The 23,019-nt window shown below is 43.7% G+C and overlaps 1 protein-coding gene across 1 annotated transcript in view; it reads left to right on the top strand.

Annotated features, from left to right (window-relative positions):
* Nucleotides 1-247: 247 nt before the first annotated feature.
* nufip2 (nuclear FMR1 interacting protein 2) overlaps nucleotides 248-23,019 on the top strand; it is a 61,709-nt gene continuing 38,937 nt past the window's right edge. The window contains exons 1-2 of the mRNA XM_068010468.1: nucleotides 248-444; nucleotides 17,266-18,978. Of these exons, the coding sequence (XP_067866569.1) occupies nucleotides 294-444; nucleotides 17,266-18,978 (1,864 nt within the window). The 5' untranslated portion in view covers nucleotides 248-293. The remainder of the gene's footprint in view (nucleotides 445-17,265; nucleotides 18,979-23,019) is intronic.

The following is a 23,019-nucleotide window of genomic DNA, read 5'->3' as shown; positions in this document are numbered from 1 at the left end:
ATGAAAAGGTGACGAAGGTGGCCGTTTGGCCCATCGTGCCTGTTGTATCATTCCAAGTGGAAAGTGAGTGAAACAAATATATTTTTATTCCCCACTCCCAATTGGAATTATGGTAATGTTTGTTTGGGGTGTGTGTGTTGAATCTGCTGCTTGGAGTGGAGCGCTCGTGTTAGGGGTGGGGGAGGGGCGGGCTCAGATCGAAGTGTTGAATCAGCTGCAAAGGCAGCCAGTTGAGTAAACGTATGACGCAGGCGCAGTGTAGGCCTCTGTCTCTCTCTCTCTCCCCGCGTTCAATGGACGAAAAGTGCAGTCGCGAGCAGCTTTCAGCTCCCGCTCCTCTCATCAATGGAGACGCCCAACAGCAGCAGGCCGGCGGCGACTTAATCACCAAAGTAAGCGATGTCTCAGACAGTCAGAAAACGAAGAAAAAGAAGAAGAAAGCAGGTTAGATAATTTATATTTAAGGTTGTGGAGTGGTGGCGGCGGCGGCGCAGGGGGTGGCGGTTGAGGTAAGATGTCGAGCGGGTTGTTGAGGAGGAGGAGGAGGAGGTGGGTTTGCAATCCGCGGCGGGAATTGTGGTGACCTTGGTTTCATCAGTTACTCGGCTCTAAGGCCCCCTGGGCACCCCGAGGCCCGAAAGCCGGCGTTGTCGTGTGTGGTTTCTCCACAGCCTCCTATCTGTTGCGGGCTTTGCTGAGCGGAAATCGGCCTGCTTGCCTGTTTTGCCGGCGTGGAGCGGCAGGGCCCGGAATGATGCCGGCTCACTGGAATGTTCTTCAGCTGCCATTTCCTGTCCGCCATGTTGGAGAAGCCCCACTCTCATATACTCTCACACACAGTGGTGGCAATTTTCTTTTAAACACCGCCACCATAATCTCTCCAGCATTATAACCGGGAGGGGGGCATTGCTGCTTTTGTATTAAATTATTCTACTCTCTTGAAAGACTAAATCATTTTGAGGATTTACATAAACTCTGAAGGAGGAAGGGGTATTGTAGCGGCCCTTTCTCCACTCGTTTTGATTTTAATAATATATCTACGTTCCGGTGATCGACCTATTTGGTCTTTGAGGGTGCCCAACCCTGAATGTTGTCACTTTTGAAGCATTTTCCTGATTAATCTCGGTGCATTATTTTCTCTCCCTTTCCAAACCCCCCCTCCCCAATTCGAAATCGTTTCATAATGTGAACCAGTATCGCTTGAATAATTCTCTCTTCCTCCTTCCCCCATAAGATTGAGAGAAAATTATATATTCATGTTTTTTGTACTTTTCGATTTCGTAAGTTTTTTTTTGCGGGGTCACTATTTGGCAGGTGCAATGTGTGGCACCGACTCAGCCTGCAACGTGGGAAAGTCTCTAAATGAGGGCGGGGAGGGACTGGTTTCACTCGGGAGCATCGAGCGCTTTTTTTTTTGAAGCTCTGGAATTATCCAAAATATATCCTAAACATTTAATGAAATAAATTATTTTAGTTTCTCTTAAAATATATTTAAAGGACATTTGTGGAGGTAAATCGCATTTTCAAGGTCTTACTAAGGCCTACTTGTGGAAAAGCATAAACGCAAAAGGCCGACAAAATGCGTTGTACTTACGAAATAAACTGACATGACTTGTTAAATTTCCATTGTTTATGGATCGGATAACTTTAAAAAATTCATTTCAAAAATCTTCAATGAGATTCTTTTTTACACTGACCATTTTAACTCGTTATTAAAAGTATAAGAATGGACTACGTACTTCATTCTTATGACCACGCTATATTTGCGTAGTGTTTTGGAATTATATAATGTGTATAAAGTCATACTTTCGAAAATATGTAAAATGGTGAGTGCCCAGTAATAGATAAACATTTCTAAATCTGTATCTTGCCACTCCAAACATCTGAGTGCTAGCTAATATGGAATTAAATGCCTGCTTTTGAACTTTGCCTTCAAGGTAGCCAGTGTGCTCACTATCATTTGTTGTTCTGCTGACTTAATTTTAATTCCAGCAGCAGTTGTGGGGATCCAGAGGGGTGGTGTGAAGTGTCACCGTTTTAACATTCATCATTGTTTGATGACACAGATTGGGCCAGACTCTGTCGTGGCCGTGTCCAGTTAGCTATCTGCTCACCATTGTCATAATAGCAGCTTGCAAGAGAAGAGCAACATACTGCAGATGCTGGAAATCTGAAATAAAAACAGAAAGCTGGAAGTGTTGGAAATACTCAGCAGCTCAGGCAGCATCTGTGGAGAGAAGCAGAAAAATCACAGACCTGAAATGTTAACTCTGCTTCTCTCTCCACAGATGCTGTCTGACCTGTTGAGTATTTCCAGCACTTTTTTATTGCAAGAGAAGAGAGTTTCCCTTTAGGTGGGGCTTGCCGCTGTTGCGTTTTCTTAATCGAATCTCTCAAATTTGACAATATACTGAGTTTATTCCATTGGCCTAAATTTGATATCCATATTTTTAAAATTGTTATAGACGTGTAAAAATGCAAATAAAAGCCCTTTGTGTTCATTAAAGCAGATTTAATTCCAGTATAATATTTTTGCCTAAAACATTGCCATTCACTTTACCTTTCAAAATGACGATATTGAAAACAGGAATGAAGGACAGACTAGTGCTGATAATGTTTCATAGTACCTTGTATGTGGACAGCTCAGTCTTCAATGTGGAAGTTCAGTTGTAGGACTCAGTCTTGATATAGAAGTTTTGTCGAGCTGGTACTGAAAATTACATGAAAGTACAAAATGTATTTTAATTTTCTTGGTGCAGAGGAGCCATTAATTCCTCTTGAAGTGCTACATCAACAACCCATGAATTGAAACATTATTTACTACTTATACAAGTTTCTCCATGTTGTGTCTTCATTTTTCTTTTTGGCGATTTCCTTTACGGATCATCTAATGAGACCTGCAAATCTCTAACTCGATGACTTGTGTGAGCGGAGCCCAATATAATCCTCCTTGACGCATCCAGTTTGGCAGATGGCTTCATTTTAGGCCCATTTCCTGAGGCTTGTGCTGGCATGGTCGTCTTGATTTCTTTCTTGTTTTTGGATGCTTACAAATCATCCATGCCATTGTTACCTCTCGACTTGACTTTTCTTACAAGTAAGGCAGATGAATTGAAGGCATTGATTAACATGTGGGACTAAGATATTATTGCTATCACAGAGACGTGGTTGAGGGAAGGGCAGAACTGGCAGCTCAATATTCCAGGGTATAGAATCTTCAGGTGTGATGGGGGATTTGGGGGGTGGTGGGCGGGTGTAAAGGGAGTCAATTACTGCAGTGAGGAGGGATGATATCTTTTGAAGGTTCCTCAAATGAGGCTATATGGATACAACTTAAAAACAAAAAAAGGGCAATCACTTTGGCAGTGTACTACAGTCCTCCAAATAGGGAGAGATAGAGGAGCAGATATTCAGGTGTAAAAATAATAGGGTAATAACAGTAGGGGATTTCAACTTCCTCAATATTAACTGGGATAGTCTTCGTGCAAAAGGCTTAAAGGGGGCAAAATTCTTAAAGTGCATCCAGGAGAGCTTTTTGAGCCAGCGCTTAGAAAGTCCTACAAAAGAGGGGGTGGCACTGGACCTAATGGGGAATGAAGCTGGGCAAGTGGTAGAAGTGACAGTTGGGGAGCATTTTGGGGATAGTGACCATAACTGTAAGGTTTAAGGAAGTTAGGTAAAAGGACAAAGATGGACCGGAAATAAAGGTGCTTAATTGGGGGAAGGCCGATTTCAATATGATAAAACAGAATCTGGCGAAAGTGGACTAGGAGCAGCTACTTGTAGGAAAGTGTACATCAGACCACTTGGAGTCATTCAAAAAGGAAAGAGTGTTCAGGGCCAACATGTTGCCATAAAGGTGTAGGGTAGGATCAGCAAGTCCAGGGAACCCTGGATGTCCAGGGATATAGAGGATTGAATAAGGAAAAAGAGGCTTATGGCAGATTGAGGACTGATAACAGCAGAGGCCCTAGAGGAGTATTGGAAGTATAAGGGGGTACGTAAAAATAAAAGTAATTAGTAGAGCAAAGAGGGGGCATGAAAAACACACCAACGGGCAAGATAAAGGAAAATCCCAAGGCGTTTTATAAGTATATTAAGGGCAAGAGGATATCCAGGGAAAGAGTAGGGACCAAAGTGGCCATCTGTGTAGAACCAGAGGATGTAGGTGAGATTTTAAATGATTACTTTTCATCTGTGTTCACTATGGAGAAGGATGATTTAGATGTGGAGATCAGGGAGGGGGATTGTGATATACTTGAACAAATATTAGCATTGAAAGGGAGCAGGTTTTAGCAGGCTTAAAAATGGATAAATCCACAGGCCCAGATGAGATGTATCCCAGGCTGTTATGTGAGGAGGGAGGAGATAGGGGCTCTGACACAAATTTTAAATCATTTCTAGCCACAGGAGAGGTGCCAGAGGACTGCAGGGCAGCGAATGTTGTACCATTATTCAAGACGGGAGCAGGGATAAACCAGGTAATTACAGGTTAGTGAGTCGAACATCAGTGGTAGGGAAACTATTGGAAAAAATTCTGAGGAACAGGATTAATCTCCACTTGGAAAGACGGATTAATCAAGGATAGTCAGCATGGCTTTGTCAGGGCGATCATGTCTAACAAATTTGACTGAATTTTTCGAGGAGGTGACTAGGTGTGTAGATGAGGGTAAAGCAGTTGATGTAGTCTACATGGACTTCAGTAAGGCTTTTGATAAGGTGCTGCATACGAGATTGGTTAAGAAGGTAAGAGCCCGTGGGATCCAGGGCAATTTGGCAAATTGGATCCAGAGTCGGCTTTGTGGCAGGAAGCAGAGGGTGATGGTTGAGGGTTGTTTTTGCGATTGGAAACCTGTGACCAGTGGTGTACCACAGGGATCGGTGCTGGGACCCTTGCTGTTTGTAGTGTACATTAATGATTTAGATGTGAACATAGGAGATATGATCACTAAGTTCGCAGATGACACAAATATTGGTGTCATAGATAGTGAGGAAAGTCTTCAATTACAGGACGATATAGATGGGCTGGTAAGATGGGTTCAGCAGTGGCAAATGGAATTTAATCCTGAAGTGTGAGGAGATGCATTTTGGGAGGACTAACAAGGCAAGGGAATATACAATGGGTGGTCGGACCCAAGGAAATAGAGGGTCAGAGGGACCTTGGTGTACTTGTCCATAGATCACTGAAGGCAGCAGCACAGGTAGATAAGGTGGTTAGGAAGGCATATGGGATACTTGCCTTTAATTAGGCAAGGCATAGAATATAACAGCAGGGTGGTTATGATGGATCTGTATAAAATGCTAGTTAGGCCACAGCTGAGTACAGTGTACAGTTCTGGTTGCCACACTATAGGAAGGATGTGATTGTGCTGGAGAGGGTGTAGAGGGGAGCCACCAGGATGTTGCCTGGGCTGGAGCATTTCAGCTATGAAGAGAGACTGGATAGGCTCGGGTTGTTTTCCTTGGAGCAGAGAAGGCTGAGGGGGGACCTGATTGAGATATACAAAATTATGAGGGGCATAGATAGGAAGAAACTTTTTCCCTTCGATGTGTCAATAACCAGGGGGCATAGATTTAAGGTAAGGGGAATGAATTTTAGTGGGGATTTGAGGAGAACATTTTTCATCCAGAGGGTGGTTGGAATCTGGAACGCACTGCCTAAAGGGGTGGTAGAGGCAGGCACCCTCGCAACATTTAAGTAGTATTTAGATGAGCACTTGAAACGCCATTGCATACAAGGCTACGGGCCAAGTACTGGAAAGTGGGTTTAGAATAGCTAGATGCTTGATGGCTGGCATGGACACTATGAGCTGAAGGGCCTGTTTCTGTGCTGTATAATTCTGACTTTCTAAGACTGTTCCAAGTTCTATGCTCTGTAAACTTGAGGTCATCCAAAACTTGCTGCCCGTGTCCTAATTTACACCAAGTTTCGTTCATTCATTGTGTCCCCTCCTCACTGACCAGTGTTGGCTGCTGAATAAGCCTCAATTTTCATATTTTTATCCTTGCTTTCAAATACCTCTGTGGCCTATTTCTCCCCCCCCCCCCCCCCCCCCCCATCTCTGTAACCTCCTCCAGCCCCACAACCCTTATGAGCATCCTGATTTTATTTGCTCCACCCTAATGGCCATGTCTTCAGCTGGCAGGGCCTTAATCTCTCGAATTCTGTCCCGAAATCTCTGCTGCTTTACCTCACTTTCCTTGATTAAGATGCTCCTTTTTGACCGAGCTTTCTGTCACCTGACATATCTCCTTTTGTGGCTGTCAAATTTTCCTTGGAAATGCTCCTGTGAAGTACCTTTTGGACATTTTATTGCATTAAAGACGCTATATAAATACAAAGTTCTTAAGGCAGGCATTGGGACATTTGTGTCCATTGTGTGGTACGGCCTGGAAAGAAAGATTTGCCTCGAATTAAAACTTTAAATTTAAAAAAAGGAGACTATATAGATGCATTCCTGGTTGTTGATCCTTTTAGTCCAATTATGTTTTAGTCCTTTTTACTTTAAAATAACCTATTCAACCCTCGTTTGCACTTCACCTTTTGGGTGAGTACATTTTGTAGGTATTTAATTTAGAAGGCTGGCTAATTATTCTTGAGCTGCTCTCTATTTGATGTAGCTCCTAGTTCCATTGAAATCAGTGAACAGGACCAAAGAAATTTCTAATGTCTTCAGCTTGAAGTTTGGTTGTTTTAATCTCCTGTACTTTGCTGGAATTAACACTTTTATGGCAGTAATGGCTTTAATGTAATATTGTGCAACTACAGTAGTTGGCAGGAAAAAAGACAGAGGTGCAAGGGAAGAGCCAACTGTGCAACAGCCCCGACAAACACATTTCTCTGCAGCACCTGTGGAAGAGCCTGTCACTCTAGAATTGGCCTTTATAGCCACTCCAGGCGCTGCTTCACAAACCGCTGACCACCTCCAGGCACGTATCCATTGTGTCTCGAGATAAGGAGGCCCAAGAGAAAGAACAGTACAGCATTTTATTAAAATAAAACTTTAATAAATTTGTCTGTAATTTTCAGCGCACTGAATTCCTCTTGTAAATTATCCAACCTAACTTGCATTTTTTCTTTTTAAAAAATTGCTTTAAATCTTCACTTGCCTTGCTGCTTTTACCTTCTGGCTCCCATGATTTATTTGTGGAACATCTTGAGATTGATGTTATATCACAGATTCAACATGTTTATAGGTGAAAGTTTACATGAAATTGTCTCGCAAAGTTAAGTTTTGATCTTGTAGGGAAGATGTTTAACAGCATTCAAAAGAAAATTGAACTATCTTTTCCCAAAATGTCTCAATTTGGATATTCTTCTTTGGCCTCCTTGTCTTGAGAGCCAATGGGCAAGCGCCTGGAGGTGGTCAGTGGTTTGTGAAGCAGCACCTGGAGTGGCTATAAAGGCCAATTCTAGAGTGACAGACTCTTCCACAGGTGCTGCAGATAAAATTGGTTGTCGGGGCTGTTTCACAGTTGGCGCTCTCCTTGCGCTTCTGTCTTTTTTCCTGCCAACTGCTAAGTCTCTTCGACTCGCCACTCTTTAGCCCCGCCTTTATGGCTGTCCGCCAGGTCTGGCGATCACTGGCAACTGACTCCCACGACTTGTGATCAGTGTCAGGACTTCATGTAGTGTTTGCAGACGTCTTTAAAGCGGAGACATGGACGGCCGGTAGGTCTGGTACCAGTGACCAGCTCGCTGTACAATGTGTCCTTGGGTATCCTGCCATCTTCCATGCAGCTCACATGGTCAAGCCATCTCAGGTGCCGCTGGCTCAGTAGGGTGTATATGCCGGGGATGTTGGCCGCCTCGAGGACTTCTGTGTTGGAGATAAGGTCCTGCCACCTGATGCCAAGCATTCTCCGGAGGCAGCGAAGATGGAATGAATTGAGACGTCGCTCGTGGCTGACGTACGTTGTCCAGGCCTCGCTGCCGTAGAGCAAGGTACCGAGGACACAGGCTTGATACACGTGGACTTTTGTGTTCTGTGTCCGTGTGCCATTTTCCCACACTCGGCCAGTCTGGACACAGCAGAGGAAGCCTTTCCCATGCGCTTGTTTAATTCTGCATCGAGAGACAGGTTACTGGTGATAGTTGAGCCTAGGTAGGTGAACTCTTGAACCACTTCCAGAGTGTGAACAAAGAACAAAGAAAATTACAGCACAGGAACAGGCCCTTCGGCCCTCCAAGCCTACGCCGCTCCAAATCCTCCCTCTAAACCTGTCGCCTATTTTCTAAGGGTCTGTATCTCTTTACTTCCTGCCCATTCATGTATCTGTCTGGATACATCTTAAAAGACGCTATCGTGCCCGCGTCTACCACCTCCGCTGGCAACGCGTTCCATGCACCCACCACCCTCTGCGTAAAGAACTTTCCACGCATATCCCCCCCCCTAAACTTTTCCCCTTTCACTTTGAACTCATGTCCCCTTGTAATTGAATCCCCCACTCTGGGGGGGGAAAAGCTTCTTGCTATCCACCCTGTCTATACCTCTCATGATTTTGTACACCTCAATCAGGTCCCCCCTCAACCTCCGTCTTTCTAATGAAAATAATCCTAATCTGCTCAACCTCTCTTCATAGCTAGCGCCCTCCATACCAGGCAACATCCTGGTGAACCTCCTCTGCACCCTCTCCAAAGCATCCACATCCTTTTGGTAATGTGGCGACCAGAACTGCACGCAGTATTCCAAATGTGGCCGAACCAAAGTCCTATACAACTGTAACATGACCTGCCAACTCTTGTACTCAATACCCCGTCTGCTGAAGGAAAGCATGCCGTATGCCTTCTTTACCACTCTATTGACCTGCGTTGCCACCTTCAGGGAACAATGGACCTGAACACCCAAATCTCTTTGTACATCAATTTTCCCCAGGACTTTTCCATTTACTGTATAGTTCACTCTTGAATTGGATCTTCCAAAATGCATCACCTTGCATTTGCCCTGATTGAACTCCATCTGCCATTTCTCTGCCCAACTCTCCAGTCTATCTATATTCTGCTGTATTCTCTGACAGTCCCCTTCACTATCTGCTACTCCACCAATCTTAGTGTCGTCTGCAAACTTGCTAATCAGACCACCTATACTTTCCTCCAAATCATTTATGTATATCACAAACAACAGTGGTCCCAGCACGGATCCCTGTGGAACACCACTGGTCACACGTCTCCATTTCGAGAAACTCCCTTCCACTGCTACTCTCTGTCTCCTGTTGCCCAGCCAGTTCGCCGATATTGATGGATGGGGCATTTCTGACGTCCTGTCCCATGTTAGTTTTCTTGAGGCTGATGGTTGGGCCAAATTCATTGCAGGCAGCCGCAAACCTGTCGATGAGTCTCTGCAGACACTCTTCAGTGTGAGATGTTAATGCAGCATCATCAGTAAAGAGGAGTTCCCTGATGAGGACTTTCCGTACTTTGGTCTTCGCTTTTAGACCACCTGATCTTGTGTGGAGGAAAATTCCTTCTTTAGACTTGAACGCATGTGAGAGCAGCAGGGAGAAGATCCCAAGCAGTGTAGGTGCGAGAACACAGCCCTGTTTCACGCCACTCAGAATTGGAAAGGGGTCTGATGAGGCGCCGCTATGCTGATTTGTGACTTTCATATTGTCATGGAATGAGGTGATGATACTTAGTAGCTTTGGTGGACATCCAATCTTTTCTAGTAGTCTGAAGAGACCACTTCTGCTGACGAGGTCAAAGGCTTTGGTGAGATCAATGAAAGCAACGCAGAGGGGCATCTGTTGTTCATGGCATTTCTCCTGTAGCTGGCGAAGGGAGAACAGCATGTCAATGGTGGATCTCTCTGCTCGAAAGCTACACTGTGCTTCGGGATAGACATGCTCAGCCAGCTTCTGGAGCCTGTTTTAGGCGACATGAGCGAAGACTTTCCCCACTATGCTGAGCAGGGAGATTCCACAGTAGTTGTTGCAGTCACCGCGGTTACCCTTGTTCTTATAGAGGGTGATATTTGGATATTAAGTAACTCATAATGACTCATCTTTAAATATTTTATCTACAGTAAACTAAAGGTAGCACCTCATTGGAGGTTAGCAGAATACTGACCACCTGTGTTTTTACATCAGCAATTCTGCTGTCTTGCTTCTGAAAAGTTTTGTGATCAGTTAATTTCCTCCTCCTCGAAGTCATATGGAGCAGTGTGATAGACTAATCTGGGCTTAGTAAAGGGGCTTTGACCTCAATGTTGTCTGCCAAAACATTTTTTAAACTTGTGAATTTAGTAATGTTTATGAATGCTTATGTCCATACTGGCCAAGAGGTTGTGGGAAAATGGCGCACTGACACGGAACACAAAAGTCCGAGTGTTTCAAACCTGTGTCCTCAGTATCTTGCTGTATAGCAACGAGGCCTGGACAAAGTATGTCAGCTAAGAGCGACATCTCAATTCATTCCATCTTTGCTGTCTCCGGAGAATCCTTGGCATCAGGTGGCAGGACCGTATCGCCAACACAAGTCCTCGAGTCGGCCAGCGTCCCCAGCACAGACGCCCTACTGAGCCAGCGGCGCTTGTGATGGCTTGGCCATGTGAGCCACATGGAAGCTGGCAGGAACCCCAAGGACACATTGTACAGCGAGCTGGTCACTGGTATCGGACCCACCGGCTGTCCATGTCTCCGCATTAAAGATGTCTGCAAATGTAACATGAAGTCCTGTGACATTGACCACAAGCTGTGGGAGTCAGTTGCCAGTGATCGCCAGAGCTGGCGGACACCTATAAAGGCGGGGCTAAAGAGAGGCGAGTCGAAGAGACTTCGCAGTTGGCAGGAAAAGAGAAGCGTAAGGAGAGAGCCAACTGTTTATTAGCCCTGACAACCAATTTTATCTGCAGCGCTTGTGGAAAAGTCTGTCACTCTAGAATTGGCCTTAGAGCCACTCCAGGCGCTGCTTCACAAACCGCTGACCACCTCTAGGCGCTTACCCATTGTCTCTCAAGGCGAGGAGGCCAAAGGATGAACCTGTAAAAACTAAATTAGTATACAGTAGTTACTTTGGCACCTAGTTTAAGTCTTGATTTCTGAGGTCATATGGAGCATTAATTTTGATTGTGAAATACCTGTTTTTTTTAGAAAATATTTTTATAACTTTGAGAATTCTTGAGTAATGTTCCTATATGGTGGCAGCAATGATGTCTTTTTGCAAACTATCACTGCTGTTCAGTACAGAACATAGTCACAGGTAAACTGTATTGCACTAATTTCACTAGTCATTTCATGAAACATTATAGAAATTAGTCAAGTTGTTACCTGTCTGTTTTAATTTTCACACTTTTGCTGTTGCATGCTTTTACTCACTTATTTAAGAAAGGAGCACCAGAGAATCTTCAGGTATTGAATGAATACTGCAGTAAAATAAAAGCAAAATACTGCAGATGCTGGAAATCTGAAATGAAAACCAAATGCTGGAAATACTCATCAGGTCGACGCATCTCTGGAGAGCCAAGCAGAGTTAATGTTTCAGGTCAGTGATCTTTCATCAGAACCGTTCTGATGAAAGGTCACTGACCTGAAACGTTAACTCTGCTTCTCTCTCCATTGAACACTGCAGTCCTGCATCAGTTGCTGACTTGAAGAAACTTGAGCTACTGTTAATGTAGAGATGTTGGTCAGTCTTTTTTATATATTTGTGCCCAAAGTAATAAAGTATTCTGTTTTCATGGAGTCACTTGCTCTAGATCACCACTTGGCCTGGTTTAGCATGGTGGAGGAGAACTGATTTGTCAGATCTCCATGAAGGCAAAAGTTGAATGTTATGTACAAAAAAATTAATATTTTAGCACTTTTTTAATGTTCGTGCTCTGCCAGACTTTCCTTCTCCTTGAAGTCGCATTAATATGATAGATAAAGCTTTATTCAACTACTGGTTCACACTGTACCTGATCAACTGCTTGGTAGGGAGGGACAACATGTACCCTGTACTTCACATGCTCTTATTTTCAGTGCAACAAAGACAAATTTAACCTAAGGACAAATTAATGAAAATGACACATTCTGACCAAACCTTTGCTATTAGTTCCTCAGTCTTTCAGAAGTTGTTCATTATATACTCCACTCCCTGAAGAGTCTCTAGTGCTCTCTCTCAAATCCATCACCGTCCTAAGCTGCTGACAGATGAGGATTTGTTAATGGCCAGGGGAAAATATTAATGACTGGATAATGGTGCATCAGAGTTCACTTATGGCTGCTAAATTTTGTATAGGGGGCAGGAGTGTGATGGAATACTCTCCACTTGCCTGGATGGGTGCAGCTCCAACAACACTCAAAAATGCTCGACACCATCCAGGACAAAGCAGCCTGCTTGATTGGCACCCCATTTACAAACATTCACTCACTCCCTCCACCACTGACACACAGTGGCAGCAGTGTGTACCATCTACAGGATGCACTGCAGCAACGCACCAAGGCTCCTTAGGTGGCACCTTCCAAATCCGCAACCTCTACCACCTAGAAGGACAGGGGCAGCAAATGGTTGGGAACACCACCGCCTGCAAGTTCCCCTCCAATTTACACACCGTCCTCCCTTAGAGCTGTATCGCCATTCCTTCGCTGTTGCTGGGTCAAAATCCTGGAACTCCCTTCCGAACAGCACTGTGGGTGTCCCTACCCCACATGGACTGCAGTGGTTCAAGAAGGCAGCTCACCACCATCTTTGCAAGGACAATTAGGGATGGGCAATAAATGCTGGCCTAGCCAGCAATGCCCACATCCTGTGAATGAATTTAAAAAAAAAAAGTTTCCCCATGTCTATCTTCGGCTTCCTCTAAAATTGTATAAGCAGAGTCTAGACTAAAGTCAGGAGGGCAGTCTCTGATTTAAATACCTCTGGCATCTTGAGAGACTCCTTCAGCAGTAAGACATCCTCGGGAAGATGTGACGTGCATATTAGGCGATCCTGTCTTTCTCCTTACTTTTGGAGAAATGGAGTGCTGCATGCTCCTGTCAGCTGGTGTCATTCCTATAATACTGTGACATCTGAGAGGGAACTTTTATTCTCCATTTAGCTCAGGAGACTGGTCTGGACTAGAGTAGGGAGAGTTGCCATTTAAATATCAAAGTGCTAGAGAAACCAGCATGCTAGCTGCTTTTGCTCCAATCCTTCTCCAATTATGTAATCTTTTAATTTCTCTTACTGACTAAAGCAAGTTCTTGCCATTGAAATAAAATCTCAGACTGCTGTGCAGAATAGATTTTATAATTCAGTGGGCACTAGGAGAGAGATTGGACCAGTATCCTGTTTAAATATTCCAATACTCTTGAGATTGGTTGACACTGTGCAGGAGGGCAATCATAGGAAAGGTATTGGATGCATTTTTCCTCCTCTCTCCCCTTGCCCTCTTTCTCCATCTCTTTTCTTCCCCCCCCACCAACAGATGTAAATTTTTCAATGTATAGTTATGATCTTCTCATGTAGCTTTTGAGGATGGCATTGTTGGGTTATTGATTTTTCTCCTGTATTAACTGACAAACACTGATAGGGTATGGCCACTGGCTTGTTCGTAAGCCAATTATTTAGCTTTTCTAACTTTATTTTTGAGGGTTGTTTTCAGGCTATAGATTTTATAAGTTCAGCAAGACATGTACAATATCTGCAACTGTTGTGATTCACATCTTATACAGCTGGAATTGGCATTTGGTTTCGCATCCCATGATGTACTTAAAGCATGGGAAATTCCAGCAGTTTGCTCTCTGGCTGAATCCTTTGTCGGTTATAGTACAGAAAAATGGATTGTGGGCCAATTTAGTTGATGAAAAGTTAGAAATTTCACACTGTTTTCTTGTATTGAGTTAGGATTCTATTAGTAAGTAACCTATTGAAGCTTATCATAATGAGCATCCTTCCTTTGTCCTTTTTTGCTGTTAGGATTTAGGCTGCTCTTCCTCTGACTGTGGCAAGCAATCTGGTCCCATGTCTCTGCTTGTTGAGAAGAGGGTCTATGGTGGTTTGCACTTGATGACTTTGTTTTTTCCTTCCTGTTTACGTGGAAGTACCTGTCATCTGCCAAGCACTTGTCTGTGATCGACCAGGCAGGATTTGGTACTTGATGTGTGAGGGATCATGGATATCCTGGCACAGTCTAGTTGGGCTAAATATCCTGTGGCTGTGCTATATATTCTATGTCCATGTCCCAAAACCTGCACAATGCAGCCTTTTAAGTTTTGGCAATTAAAACTAATCCGTGGAATAAAGTCTGTTGTACACTATGATGAATTCAGATGATGCTTTTAAAATGGGATATTATTTACCAGTGTTGAGTCCAGATGTTATTTCATTGGTTATGACAGTTTTGCTTAAGACTGAAAAGTATGCCTGGAATTTATTAACATCTATGTGATATTTTGTTCTATGACTGCATGTTCCTCATGACAACATAGCACGTATTGTAGAATTGCTCTTGGAGTACCATGTGGATATCTCCGGGTATTGCATTTACTGTAGTAGATGTTCTACTGTTCTATAATTGCATAATTTTCATATTGCTAGTATGTTGCCCATGATGACACTTGTAAATTTGAGTAGTTTGTAGGTCAGTGAAATGGTCAGGATAAAATGGTGTTTCTCCGAGGAATTGGAGTGGACAGTGGATGTTTAGGGTTGAATAGTCTTGGAGTGAGTTTTCTTTGGGCAGTGGGAGTGTTGGGTTCTGATTTTAGTTTAGTTTAGAGATACAGCACTGAAACAGGCCCTTTGGCCCACCGGGTCTGTGCCGACCATCAACCTCCCATTTGTACCAATCCTACATATTCCTACCACATCCCCACATTTTCCTACCACCTACCTATACTAGGGGCAATTTATAATGGCCAATTAACCTTTCAACCAGCAAGTCTTTGGCATGTGGGAGGAAACCGGAGCACCTGGAGGAAACACACGCAGACACAGGTAGTACCCAGTATTGAACCCGGGTCGCTGGAGCTGTGAGGCTGCAGTGCTAACCACTGCGCCGCCCTAATAAATTAGTGGAGTAGTTTGGTACACTCGGGTAACAAAATGATGGTTTGGGTGGATGGAAGATGTCAGCTGAAGGATAAGTGGAAGCACTGTGGATACGAGGAAAAGATAGAAAAGGGGAGGCTGGAACTGGAGCAGAGAGGTATTGCTTAATGCTGTTTATTAGTATGAGTCAACAAAGAAAAAGGGAGCAAGCGGGAGCCTTTTGAGGTAGTCGAGAAACAGGCAATTGGCCTGGAAAATGTGGAGGCAGGAGAAGAGCAGCTGTAGAAGATGAAGGAAAAGGAAACAGCAACAGGTAGCAAAGGGCGGTGCAGTGGTTAGCACCGTAGCCTCACAGCTCCAGGGACCCGGGTTCGATTCCGGGTACTGCCTGTGTGGAGTTTGCAAGTTCTCCCTGTGTCTGCGTGGGTTTTCTCCGGGTGCTCCGGTTTCCTCCCACAAGCCAAAAGACTTGCAGGTTGATATGTAAATTGGCCATTATAAATTGTCACTAGTATAGGTAGGTGGTAGGGAAATATGGGGACAGGTGGGGATGTTTGGTAGGAATATGGGATTAGTATGGATGGGTGGTTGATGTTCGGCACAGACTCGGTGGGCCGAAGGGCCTGTTTCAGTGCTGTATCTCTAATCTAATCAAAGTTGTGCAGTTAGCTTCACAGGTGACAGGACAGGCATGCACAAGCTATTTAATCATCTTTGGTTTTCCAGTGCTATTTACCCCACCCCATCGCACCCTCCTCCACTTCTCTCTACTACTCTGCCAATCTGTGCTGTAAAATACTTTCTCTTCTATTTTCCTCTTCGCCCCCCCCCCACCCCGACCAGTGCTTTCTGACACTTGCTGTTTTGGGCGACAATTTTCAATTGTTTGGCTTTCCCTGGTATTGAGCTGTGAACCAGTATTTTTTTTTAATTACATTGAAACTCTGGCACCCCCCCCCTCCTTCCCACTGGTTCATTAGTGTTAAACATAATCATGGTGCTTGCCATTTGCTGAATATTTTTTTTCCTCCTCTTCCTTCCCCCCTCCCTGCCGCCTCCATCCAGCTCTTTGTTCCTCAGGCAACCGTTGTACGTGGTTTTCCTTGCTATGTATTGGATCTTCTCACTGCTTGCATCCTAAATCCTGTTTTGCCCATTCTACTGTTAATTCTCCAGATTAGCCCTCTTTGGTCTTCAGTAAGCAATGCTATGGCTGATTGACTTGCCCTCTTTGTAGTAGCTTGGGAATCTTTCCTTTATCAAGATGAGATCCCAATTCTTGCTGGAAGTTGCAGTAACTGCAAAAAAACAAACTTTATATAATGTATTGAGCATTTAAAAGCAACTAGACCATTACCAACACGTGTCTGGGGTGAGGGGAGAGATTGACAGCTACGAGTTCCGTGAATTCTTTGTGTTGCTAAGTGGAATATAGTTATAATTTGGGGGTCGCAGGGGGCCTGCAATCTAACAGTTTGGATCACATTGGCTGGCTAAGATTCATGAATCATTCTTGGTTGTAGAAACTACCGTTTCTGATGCATGTTCACTCTAACTTCTGTCTTCAAGTCAGTCCTTCATGCAGTGTCATCTTATAAATTGAAGGATATTCTTGATAGTTTTAAGAACTGAAATTTTAGAAATATAAATGGAACTGTTGAAACCAACATTTTCAAATGCATAATCTATAGAATATACAAGCATAGTATTTTGAATCAGAATAGGACTTCCTTTGTGTGCTGAAGAAAATGAAGTAGTAGATTAATTTTTAAAAATTCTTTCATCGGTTGTGGGCCTCACTGTCAAGACCAGCATCTGTTGCCCATCTCTCATTGCCTTGGCAACTGAGTGCCTTGCTAGGCCATTTCAGAGGGCAGTTAAGAATCAGGGACTGGAGTCACATGTAGGCCAGATCAGGTAAGGATAGCAGATTTCCTTCCCTAAAGGACATTTGTGAGCCAGATGGGTTTTTTTTATAACAATTGATAGTTTTGTGACCCCCATTAGAGACCAGTTTTCAATTCCAGATTTTAATTTATTACTTGTCTAAATTCCACCATGGGATTTGAACCAGTGCCCCCGGGACAGTAGCCTCTGGATTACTAGTTCAGTGACATTACCAAAATGCCGTTGTCTCCGCTGTCATGGGCACTGCAGAAATGCTGTTGTCAGGTTAGCCTGTGTGTCCATATATTTGAATGCAATTTGTTGCGCAGTCTGCATGATACGGTAGAGAATCTTGCAGTCCCAACAACTAAGCTTTTATTTTAAAATTGTGATTAAGATTTAACCTTTTGTCTCTTTTTCTTTAGGTTTTGAAGAATTAAATGGTGATGCTGGATCAGAAGACGAGGTTGAATTTGCAGCAAGCCAGGAAACTGAAGAATTAAATTTGATTTCTTCCAGCGCAGCTAACGGCAGGAAGCAATTTTTAGACACTAACTTCAACCCCAGGCACATGACAAAAACCATCTCACATAACAGGGTGGGGAATAAAACAAAGAATTATAATCAAAAGAATAGTATGGACAAAAAGAATGACAAAGCCTTTGAGAATAAATCTAGGGACAGCAGATCAATTGAGAAAAAGGAGGCATTGTCATTTCTCAATGGTGTCATAACTAGCAGCTCTGGGTACATTACCAATGGATTTTCTGTCAAGAATTCAGCTGACAATGATGGTAGTGGATCTGAGAGTGGTTACACCACCCCGAAGAAACGTAAAGGCAGGAGGAATAGTGACAAAGGTGTTGAGAACTTAAATTTGTTTCAAGACAAAATCATGCAGCACGAGGGGAATCCTCTAACCCCAAAATCGGATCTTGAGAATGCCAAACTTGAGGTACCTGAACACAAGACAAATCGTCTGGAAAACGCTAAGCCTAGTGGTAGATATGAACTTACAGCAGCTAGTCCAGCCGGAGCTCGTGGGAAGGTGGGAGCTGGTGAAACCCAGCGAAAAAACTCTGATGGAAAACCTAGTAGTGCTAAAAAGTATGAAGACCGACCTAAATCAAAGGCAGCATCTGTAACTTCAAAGGAAGACTCTTGGACACTCTTTAAACCACCTCCAGTCTTCCCAGTGGACAACAGTAGTGCAAAAATTGTTCCCAAGATTAGTTATGCAAGTAAAGTTAAAGAGAACCTCAACAAATCGCCCTCAAATCAGTCACAGGCTGTGGACACTCAGGCACAAGCTTCAGGTCGTTTGTCACAGGTTCCCATGTCTGCTGTGAAAGCTGTCACCTCATCTAGCTTTTCCAATGGTTTGGCTTCAGGAGTGACTGATGGGCATATTGGTGTTTCAGGAATCCAGACAGTTACTGCTGCTAATACTGTAGTGCCTGCCTCATCTGGGAGTGAAACTTCCGTGTCCCCTGATGGCACAGACCCAGTGGCTGTGGAACAAAGAAAGCAGGGTCTCTTTGTCTATCCTTCAAATATGCAATCAGTGCTTCCTAGCACGACGCAGGTGGAGCTGCCATCACAGACAACTCAACAAAACTTGGGGGATATTTTCCAGAACCAGTGGGGGTTATCTTTTATAAATGAGCCAAGTGCTGGCCCTGAGCTAGCCACTGTACGATCTGTGGACAACCCACCTCTGGAGGTGATGTTTCAAGCTGAATGTGCTGCCACTTTGGTTTCACAGGGTGCTGAACAGCTGTCATCAGGATCTGAAATTCCTGTGTTTCCAAAGGCTTATGAACTAGACAAACGGACTAGCCCTCAGGTTCTCAGCAGTGTCATGAAGACTGCCCCAGTGGCTGCTGGTGTTTCTGCTGAGGGCATAGCCTTGCCTATGGAACCACATGTTGGTGAACTGCAAAAGATGGCTGCCACAAGCCAAAGTGCAATAGTTTTTGTCCCAAAGGACTTTGGGAGTGAAACACCACAACAAGCCTCTTCTACCAATGCTTTGGTGCCATCAGCCAAAGAACACCCAAGGTACCACAGAGGCTTTGACAGAAAAGACAGCTTTGGGTCATTTGACTTGAAATCTGCTGTTATGTATCACACTAAAGGTAATATTTTAATGGAGCTTGCACACAAATGAAAATTGGATGTTGCATTACAGCTACTTTCTAAGGATCTCAAAACATTGATAACCGGGATTTTTTAGTCTTAACAGGCTTTGAGCATCCTTTCTTCAGTGGTTATCCTTATTCAACAGGAGTTCCAATTTTTGGGGCTTTGAGCACCCTTCAGTGATTATCTTTATTCAGCAGGAGTTCCAACTTTTGGCATACAAGTACAAGTTTGCAATGTGATTGAGTTTGCTTTTAGTTCAATTGCATATCAAGTTGTCTTGATCCTGGTAGTTTAATAGGATGGAAGACACTTCTTCCACCATTTAAATTCTGTTTTGTTTTGAATTGTTTTATCTAAATTATTTTTTAATATTGCTAAACCTAACATATATGGTATGTATAAAGACTAGGTTTTTGACAAGGCCAGCATTTATGTCCATCCCTAATTACTCTTATGAAGGTGATGGTGAGTTGCTTTCTTGAATACAGCTGAGTGGCTTAGTAGGCCATTTCAGAGGGCAGTTGAGTCATCTACAGTACTGTGGGTCTGGAGTCTCATGCTGCCCAGACTGGACAAGAATGGCAGGTTTTGATCCCTGAAGGACATTAGTGAACCAGATGGGTTTTTTAATGAGTTTCGTGGTCACCATTACTAATGCTAGCTATTTTTATCCCAGATTTATTTACCTAACTGAATATACATTCCCTGGCTTCCATGGTGTGTTGTGACCTATGTCTCTGGATTACTAGTTCAGTAACATAACCAGTATGCTACCATACCCACTTCCACCATTTAAATTCTGAGTTTGCTTTGAATTGATTAGACTTTATCAAAATTATCTTTATATATACAAGGACTATGTCGAAGTGCTTTTCTTCAGAAGGCTTACATCCTTGATTTGCTTCCAAGACTTGAGTTGGCCTTTTTTTATATATGAAATTGGAGCATCTACACATCTAGTTTTGCAGCGAAGTGGTGTGGATCAAAGCTACCTTGAATTAAAGCAGTATGAAATCTATCTAAGAAATGGGTTTCTTGAAGTGGCAATAACTTTGTATCTGTTCCCAAAATTTAATGCTATGTGAGTCTGGAATAAATAACTGAAATTTGTAGAGGGATAGGGTGAAAGGCTTTATTGCTGAATATAGTCTTGTCTGATCAAGACAATTGCACAAATCTTTCAGCCATAAGATAATTGTTGTATGTCACCAGCCACCTGTTTTGTTCCTGACAGCACTCTAGTAGCTCTCGTTATTGATCATTCTTATTAGTCGAAAGAGCAAACCAGATTTCGCCACTGTGCAGGGTCTTCACACTTGAGCCTGATCCTGTTCTTCGCATTTTTTGTGCTTGTTTCCAGCAGGGTAGCTTGATAACACCAAGAGCCAAAACCTTGGCTGAGCTTTCTTCCCCCCACCCTTTCCTCCACACCCATTTTACCTGAGCACCACAAGACCAAATGTGATAACCTCATAGCCCTCCTAGGTGAGATCAGTAAAGTCAGCACAGTCTAGAGATTGAATCTGGATCCACCATGAGGTGTACTTCAGTACCACATATTTGTACCAAGACACTGAAATCCATCATATTTTTGAAAAGATACCTTAGATGACAAGTTTGTGCATAAGACTCAGTTGCAATGAATAAGCAACAACTTGCATTTATTTGGAGCTTTAATAAAACATCCCGAGGCCCTTTACAGGGGTGTTGGGAACAACATTTGACACCGAACCACGCAAGGAAATATTTGACCAAAAAGAGGTAGGTTTTAAGGTCTGTCTTAAAGGAGGAAAGAGAAATAACGATAGATGGAGAGGGAATTCCACAGCTTGGGGCCTAGGTAGCTGATGACATGGCCACCAGTGGTGAAATGATTAAATTCGGGAATGCTCGAGGCCAGAACTGGCGGAACACAATGATCTGGAGGCGGATGGTAGGGATGAAGGAAATTGCAAAGATAGGGAGGGGCAAGGCCATGGAGGGATTTGCAAACAACAGTGAGCATTTTAAAGTGAAAGCATTACTTGACCAGATGCCAGTGTAGATGTGAGTTAAGACACAGGCAGCAGAGTTTTGAATGACTTCAGGTTTGCAGTAGGTTTAATGTGGAGACCAGATAAGAGTAATCAAGTCTAAGGCTACAAAGGCATGCATGAGTCACTCTTGGTGATGGTGTGGGTGTAAGGTGGGAAGCTTGTCACGGTGTCAGATTTAACATCATGGTTGCGAACAATTTGGTTCAGCTGCAGACAGCTGCCAGGGTGAGAGATGGAGTCAGTGTCAGTGGAACAGAGTTTTTGACAGGGACCAGAGGTGATATCTTCCCAGGAAATTTCTGCTTATCCAATACTGGATGTTGGGCTACCAGACAATTTAGAAACAGGAGGGGTAGAGCTGGATATTGTCAGCATACGCATGGAAACTGACGCCATGATTTCAGACAGTGTTGCCATGGGGAAACTCGTAGATGACCAGAAGGAGGGGGCCAAGCGTAGATCCTTAAAGGACACCAAATATAACGTGTGGGAGGGAGAAGGGAAGCTGTTGCCGCTGATTCTCTAGCTACTAGAAGATGGATGATAATGAAACCAGACAAGTGCAGTCTCACCCAGTTGGACGATGGAGAGGTGTTCAAGCATTATTTCGTGATCACCGATGGCAAAGGTTGCAGACAGGTTGAGGAGGGATAGCTTACCATTATCACAATCAACTAGGATGTCGTTTGTGGCTTTGCTAACAGACATTTTGGTACTGTAATAGGTGGAAATGTGATTGAAGGGATTGAGACATGAAGTGCGGTGAAAGATGGGCATGGATTTGGGTGACAAGATGTTCAAGGACTTTGGAGAGGGAAGCTAGAGATGCGATGGTAGTTTGCAAGGGCAGAGGGATCAACGGTTGATTTTTTTGAGGTTGACAACAGATTTGAAGGAGAGGGGGACAGTACTTGAGGGGAGACCTGTTAATAATGTTGGCTAACGTGGGAGCCAGGAAGGGAGGTTGAGTGGTCAGTTTAGTGGGAATAGGGTCTAGAGAGCAACATGGGTCTCATCATCTCGTTGAGATGAACTCAGAGAGGGGAGATGGGAGAGAAACTAGAGAAAGATGCAAATTCAGGTTGTAGCAAGGGGGAAACCTTGGAGAAAGTTGGCCCAGTGGGCTGGGAAAGGGAGGGAAGCAACAGAGACAGCTGAACAGATGGTCTTGATCTTTGACGAAAAAGTTAATGAGCTCATCAGTTATTGTTGAATGTGAGGGTGGTTTAAGAAGACTTAGTGGTGGAGAAGTTGGGTGTTATCTTTGCCTTCCTGGATGATCTTTGAAAAGTGAAGCCCAAAAATGCCTAAAGTGGTTGAGCCAGATCTAACAGCGAATGATTAAGCCAGTTGTTTGCCAAAGGCGTTCAAGGCCCATCCCTTGAGCTTAGAATGGAGATGAGGGGTATGGCAGAGAAATAATTAGGGAAAGTGGGAAAGAGGAATAGTTCTCAAGGGGACAAGGGCATCAAAGGTGATGGAGCACATGTAATTTAGCAAATCAACAGCTGCTGAGATATGATGAATTAAAGGCTAGATAGTTGGGAATTTGAGAGTACAGAGGTAAGTGACTTGAGGGGGAGTTATTTCCAGGGTCAAACACCGAAAGAAATGGGCTTGGGAGGTGAATGTGTGTAGAGAGCAATACAAAGAAATGACCAGTGGTTGCCTTATCAGCGATAATAATGATAAGGGTAGTGAGGGTGCATGAGATGACCAGATTGAGGGGATGGCCATATATGCAAGCAGAATTTGAGAGAGTTTTGGGGGGGGGGGGGGGTGGGGGGAGGGGAGGGAGGCTGGTAACCTCGGAACAAGAAGAGTTGAGATGGAGGTTGAAATCACTGAAAATGAGTCATCACTCAATACCGAGGCGATGGGAAGAAAGCAGAGAAGATATGAGAAATATCTGGAGTGTTATTTGGATGAGCGGTACAGAGCAAGGATTTAAAATAAGGGGTGTGAAGGGTGGAACGAGATGAGATACTCAAAGAGCAG

This window comes from Heterodontus francisci, chromosome 30 (genome assembly GCF_036365525.1).
Source record: "Heterodontus francisci isolate sHetFra1 chromosome 30, sHetFra1.hap1, whole genome shotgun sequence".
Taxonomy (NCBI): Eukaryota; Metazoa; Chordata; class Chondrichthyes; order Heterodontiformes; family Heterodontidae; genus Heterodontus; species Heterodontus francisci.
Note: the sequence above shows the minus strand (reverse complement) of the source record. Positions and strands in the feature narration are given on the sequence as shown.